The sequence below is a fragment of the Colossoma macropomum genome, unplaced genomic scaffold (assembly GCF_904425465.1).
Source record: "Colossoma macropomum unplaced genomic scaffold, Colossoma_macropomum, whole genome shotgun sequence".
NCBI classification, from domain to species: Eukaryota; Metazoa; Chordata; class Actinopteri; order Characiformes; family Serrasalmidae; genus Colossoma; species Colossoma macropomum.
The window spans coordinates 235,111-241,854 of record NW_023496042.1 but is presented as its reverse complement, the minus strand read 5'-3'; the positions used below and the strand labels follow the sequence as shown (position 1 = coordinate 241,854).

General features: G+C 39.0%; 1 protein-coding gene across 2 annotated transcripts; it reads left to right on the top strand.

The window, feature by feature from the left end:
• Positions 1–2,375: 2,375 nt before the first annotated feature.
• LOC118804336 (macrophage mannose receptor 1-like) lies at positions 2,376–6,378 on the top strand. 2 transcript variants are annotated; one of them, XM_036564823.1, is made up of 6 exons: positions 2,445–2,551; positions 2,655–2,718; positions 4,010–4,393; positions 5,338–5,688; positions 5,797–6,159; positions 6,250–6,378. In XM_036564823.1, exons 2-6 carry the CDS (start codon positions 2,679–2,681, stop codon positions 6,252–6,254), a joined length of 1,143 nt encoding a protein of 380 aa, XP_036420716.1. In that variant the 5' UTR covers positions 2,445–2,551; positions 2,655–2,678; the 3' UTR covers positions 6,255–6,378. The 2 variants fall into 2 exon arrangements, with proteins under 2 accessions (XP_036420715.1, XP_036420716.1); XM_036564822.1 differs by lacking the exon at positions 2,655–2,718 and having other exon boundaries at positions 2,376–2,551.
• Positions 6,379–6,744: the final 366 nt, after the last annotated feature.

Here is a 6,744-nt window from a genome sequence, read left to right as displayed (position 1 = left end):
ACTTATGTATAAAAAAGAAAAATATATGAGGCAATGGAGTGTCTAGAATTTGGGACATGGAGTGGCACAAGGAAAGCACAAGCACACCAATGATGTAGCACCTAATTATTTTTGGTACAATGCTGCATTTACAGAATATCCAATTTGTTGCACAGAATATAACTATTTGTTGCACAACAGATTCTCTTGTCCCAGCTAGTATACATTGTGCAGAACACTAAGTAAATATTCTGTAAATCTACAGTAACTAACTGGCAGCAGAGTTAGGCTTTATGTTAAAGTATTTATATAAATATTCAATTAATACAATATACAAATTTAAAAAGTCACATGTATAGTGAAGGGACACCACCATTAGTTTAGTGCTAACAACACACTGCAAATCCCATAGAGACTGAATCCCATGGGTACCTGAAATTATTATTATTATTATTATTATTATTATTATTTATTATTGTAGCAGTTCTAATTAGATGCTTACAAAGAAAAAGGATATTTACAAAGTGAAAGTTTCTATATGAAAATCTGCTATAATTATATACAGGGTGATCCAAAAAGATTAATCTGATTTCAAAGCGCCATATTTTTACAACCGTGAGGCGGTGAGGCCTAGGAACCAATCACTTACCAATTGAAAGAGGGGGTCATAGAGTTTCTGAGATGTGACCACTGAGCAGAAAGCGTTTTGCGTTCTCCACTTCAATAAGAGTGAATCCGTCATAACTGTGCAGCGTGATTTTTGTCAGCAGTGAACCTCCAACAGCTCAGAGTGTTTGTCGTTGGTTCCACAACACCGGATGATCTCCAAAATCACATTGAAAGAGCCGTGAGTGATCAATCAAGTATGGGATGAATTTGACTATGGCATTGATGTCGTACAGCTGGAGGAGGTTCATATTGAGCACTTGTAAAATTACATAATAAACTTTATGCTCATTTAAACCATTTACAATTTACTGTGTGTTCTGTTTTGATTTACAAGTGAAATAAATCATTTTGAAATTGGATGAATCTTTTTGAATCACCCTGTATAATGACCAAAAATAAAGTTAACTTTAATAACATGTGTTTTATGTTGGTACAGGTTGGGCTAGGTAAATTAACATGTTGTGAAGGAGCTACCTAGGCTAACTTTGCCTCTTGTTAAGTATAAACTTATTTAAGTAATGTAAAACTGCAAAACAAAATTCAGTTGCAGTGTAGGTGATGGGGGGTGGCACGGTGGCGCTGTGGGTAGCGCTGTCGCCTCACAGCAAGAATGGCCTGGGTTCGATTCCCGGCTGGGCGACCATGGTCGTTTCTGTGTGGAGTTTGCCTGTTCTACCCGTGTCTGCGTGGGTTTCCTCCGGGTACTCCGGTTTCCTCCCACAGTCCAAAAACATGCAGTTAAGCCAATTGTATATGCTAGATTGCCCCTAGGTGTGTGTATGTCTGTCTGTCTGCCCTGCGATGGGCTTGCGACCTGTCCAGGGTGTATCCTGCCTTCCGCCCAATGACAGCTGGGATAGGCTCCAGCACCCCACCGTGACCCAGAAGGAAGGAAGAATGTAGGTGATGGTCCTTTGCTGCTTTAGAAAAGCTGAAGATACTGTGTGTTACTGTGATACTGTGTATTATTACACTATTTTTGCAATAGTATTATGGTAGCCATACAATACAGTCTTTGATACAATACAGTCTGCCTGTACTGTAAATGTGTTGCTTGGAATGGAGTAAAATGGACCACTACTGGAATCTCAAGCAGTGGGAATGTGTTCTCTGGAATGATAAATCACTCTTTACTATCTGCCACTATGATGGACATTCCTGCTACAGCATACAAAGACATTTTGTGCAATTACATGCTTTGTGGGAACAGTTCCAGCATGACTGTGCCCCTCTTCACAAAGCAAGGTCTGTAAAGACAAGGAATTTCAGTAGCTTGCACAGAGCCCTGATCTCGCACAGACCTCGCAAATGCTCTTTGGACTGGCACAAATTCCTGCAGACTACAGCCACAAAGGTGGGGGGCAAGTGATCATGATTTTGGAATAGAATATCCATCAAGCTCACATAGGTGTGATGGTTAGGTGCCCACATGCATTAGGCGATATGACACATCCTCATGCATCCCAAAACAAAGAAGGCCACACTGATTAACATCTCTGATGAGGTGCTGATTAGTGGTTTTCCGAGGTAAAACCACCTGCACCCTTCTTCACACGTGATGGAACCTCATGCCTCAAGCTTTGTTTCACATTGTAACTCTCCAGAGATATTCATTTGAATTTGCTCTAGGCATTAACTGATACTGTCATGGGGCAATGATTGATCAAAGCAAGGTAAAATAAGACTGTGATGGTATCTCTCTGTGACTATGTGCAACAAAGGTGGGTTGGTATCAAGCAAGCGATATAAAGATACTGTATATGAGCATTACATGAGATGGGAACAACAAGAAAACATCAAGACAGAGAGAACAGCATCATTTACCCTTCTACCACGGTATTCTTTTACAAATACGTTGGAGAACGTTTTTCAAAAAGGATTGTTAAGCATTTGGATTGTTGGTGTGAGTATGTCTATTATTATCTGTGATCATTTTCATATGCCAATGTGAATGCAGTGATGTGCTGAAATGGTATTAAAACTTCAAATGTAATCTAAACATCTAGGTTGAGAAATACACTCTCTCAGAAATGGATCAGAAATGGACTTCATTAGTCTTGTTGTTCACAGGTCAGTGAGCACTTTGTCTCTAGTAGACGTTTCACGTAGTCAAATACTGAGCTAGACACTACATGGGTTTTGTATTTGTGCAGAAAACTGTCTTTGTCTCTTTGCCTTCTTCAACTGATTAACAGTAAGGTCTATAAACATTTAGATATTGACAGTTATTGTTATGTTAGCTCTCTACCACAGACATATTGGATTGAGGTTAGGTGATGATCTTGGTCAATATGGAAAATTGCTCTTCTTTGCCTTAAAAAGGCTTAGGTTACCTTAGTGGTATGATTTGGGTCATTGTCTATCTGCGTCCAATGTGTCCAATGTGCAGATAATATACACTTCAAGCCTTTTACATGTCAGAATTCATCCTGCTTCTTTTCAGCAGACACATCATCAAAAAATATCAGAGAACAAGCTCAATTGGCTGCCATACATGCCTGTGACATAACACTACCTCCACCATGTTCAATAGATGAGGTGCTATGTTTTGGATTATGAGCAGTTCCTTCCCTTCTCCATACTCTTTTCTTCCTATCATCCTGGTACATTCTGTTGATCTTTGTTTCATCTGTGCAGAAAATGTTGAACTGTACAGGCTTTTTTAGATGGCAAACTCTAATCTGGTCTTCCTGTTCTTGAGGCTTAACAATGGTTTACATCTTGGGGTAAACCCTTTTTATTTACTTTGATGAAGATGTCTCTTGACCTCTTGATCATTGTCTCCTGGAGGGTGTTGCTGATCTAGCAAACTGTTGTAAAGGGGTTTTTCTTCACCTGGGACCTTGGCTCCACGACAATTGTTTTTCATGTTCTATGTGATGTTTTACTCTTTCTGAACTGTTTTGAATTTAAAAGTTTGAATCTAAAAGTTTGCTTCACTTCCTTGATATTGCTTTGGGGATTATATTGAAATAAACAGATTCCAAATGCCACACTTGAAATCAACGCGATATTTTGTCTGCTTACTTGTGAATTAAATATGAGGGGATAAAACACACCTAGACATGGAACAGCTGCACAGTCAATTGTCCAATTACTTTTGAGCCCCTCAGAATGGGGGGCTATTTATGAAAATGCAATTCAATGTTCACCAAATGTGGATGTAAACACACATTGAAAATGCAATTCAATGTTCACCAAATGTGGATGTAAACACCCGTTTATATTTATTGACCTGACTGTATTTGCCTCATTTGCATTTGTTGGTTTGTCTGAAAGAAATTTTGTCATGAGTGTTTTTGGTATTTCTGTTTTGCTGCAAGAAGATCTGATGTGACTCTTTTTTTCTTATTCTGCACAGTGGTCTGTGTGGCTTCATACCTTCCTCATCGGTATCACTTCGTGAATCAGTATAAAAACTGGACTGAAGCTCAGAGATACTGCAGACAGACCTACACTGATCTGGCCACCATCAACAACCTGGAAGAGATGAACACCGTGAAAGCCATGCTTCAAAATCAAGTTGGATGTGTGTGGATCGGCCTAAATAGAGTAGATGGTCAGAAATGGCTGTGGTCTTTGGAAGATGGCACCTCCTTCATAAATGGACAGTCCTACACTAACTGGTTGCCAGGAGAGCCAAACAACGGACTAAAGAGTAACTCCTGTGTTTTCATGCGGGGCTTTGATGGATTGTGGACTGATGATGAATGCACAAATAAATATTATTTTGTATGTTACACAGGTAAGAATATGCACTTTAGAGGTTGTTTGCATTACAGTAGACTGAAGCAATTTAAAATTTTTAAAACAAATTTAAAAATACAGAATTGTTTCAAATTGGAGGTTAGAAAATGTTTTACTTTTCCCTTTTCTTTTAAAATTCCTTTAAACTTTATGCTGCTTGCTAATATTTAGAAAATCACTAATCATACTTTGAAAGCTATTTGTGTTATTTTAAGAATTTAGTCAAAATTTGTCAATACTGAAACATACTGGTGCAAATTCAGAGGGGGCCGGGGGTGTATGTCCCCTTTTCTGTCTGAAGTGATGTAAGATCACTTGGGACTTGAGTGTCAAGACTTGAGACTTGTTAATTGCAACTTAGTGACTTGTTCCCACCTCTGATTATTTGCATTTTAATATTAAATATAAGCATGAGATATCAATAAGTATAAATATAGGTGTGTATATTTTTTTCAAACATAGGTTTAAATTACATTATGTTAGCTTTAGCCCTCTGACACTGTTCCAGAAATGTTCAAGAAATCATGAATTGATCACTGAATATCACAACGAAGACACATATGTCAGTTGTAGACAGACAGAATTGTTTTTTATTAATTTATTTTTTTAAATATTTGTTCAGTGGTTTAAACTGTTTTGGTTATCTCCAAAAGCCCCACCCAAATATCCAGATAATTTAGATTTTGTTTTGTTTTTTTTTGGCCTCATGTCTACAAGAAACAGCAGTTTTTGTCAAAATGATCTCCAAAAATTATTTCACTAAAATCTACATTTTAGGTGAAATTTATTCAATAATTTTGAGAATTCTAAGAATTCTAAAGGGTTTACACATTTACCAGCAACACGTCCACCTCCCACCCTCCATCTTTTGCTGTCAGACATTCTTTTCAAGTTGTGAAAATATAAAGGAGCTGTTCATGATGTACTACAATTTTCTTTCAGGAAAGAAAACAGCCATCACAAAATTAGTTTTGGTTACTCAGCAAAAGACCTTTCCTGATGCTCAGATCTACTGCCGAAAGCAGTACGCAGACCTGCCCAGTGTGAGGAACGACAGTGAGAACCAGAATATCCATCAAGTAGCTAATGGAACCCCTGTCTGGTTTGGCATGTTCAGAGAGTCCTGGGGGTGGTCAGATCAGAGTAACTCCATATATAGGAACTGGTGGGCTGGACAGCCAGATGACACTCTTAGTAATGAGGACTGTGTAGCAGTTGTTGCATCAGGACAGCAAATGGGCAGCTGGGAAGACAGACCATGTCAAACCACTTTACCTTTCATCTGCCATGAGAGTGAGCTTTATTTCACTTTTTGTATTGATTGTACAAATTGATTATGCAAACCAGATAAAAGGTTGGCTTCTTGGTTGAATTGCACACACTCTTTTCTTTTATCTCCAGATAAGCTGATCTTGATCAATCAGAATCTGACCTGGAGAGAAGCTCTGAGATACTGCAGAGATAATCATGTGGATCTGGTCTCAGTTCACTCTGAGGAGATCCAGCTCTGGGTGATGATGGTGGCACAGAAAGCCTCCACTGAACATGTGTGGCTGGGTCTGCGTCACACCTGCACTCCGGGCTTCTGGTACTGGTTGAATGTTTCACCTATCTGCTACGAGAACTGGGCTCCAGGTAACGGGACAGGAGGAGAAGACTGCAGCTCTGTAGAGAGAACTGGAGCAGTGCAGTCTAGAGGAGGTCAGCAGTGGGTCAGCCTGCCTGAGACTCAGAAACTCAACTTCATCTGCATCGCCTATGAAGGTTAGTTTTTTGTCTGTATGACTGTGAAGATTATTAGACTGCACTGTAAAATCTTGCCTTGTTCCTTTTTTCTCTCTTTCAAACATCAAGACTAAAGCGGCTGTGGTCCATCATCTGTGTCGAACATCAATGGATCCAGAACTAGAAACATCAGAGCACAAAAGGAAATGAGACTAGAAACACCTGGGGCCTGTCTCATGAAGCATGTTGAACATAGACATGACTACTGACCAAGTGTCCACTTCACATAACCTACTGACACTTTACAACATGACTACCCTTATTAGGAGCTTATTAATGGTTATTAACTAGGTCATAAACACATATTTGATGAAAATGAATATCAGATGAAGCTGACCATTTTAATGCTGACTGATGAGAAGACAAAGTAGGGTCAGCAACCAGAGGTGTAACAGTGTAGATAAATATGGGCTCACTATTTGACAATCAAGGGGTCACCTTTGACCTTTTTACATATGTGTTACAAGCCCTTCATAAGGGTAGTCTTATTTCAGTGTGGTACCAATGTAACTTAACAAAATAATGTAACTTGTTTCAAGATGGCAAGTAACAACTTCACCGGTG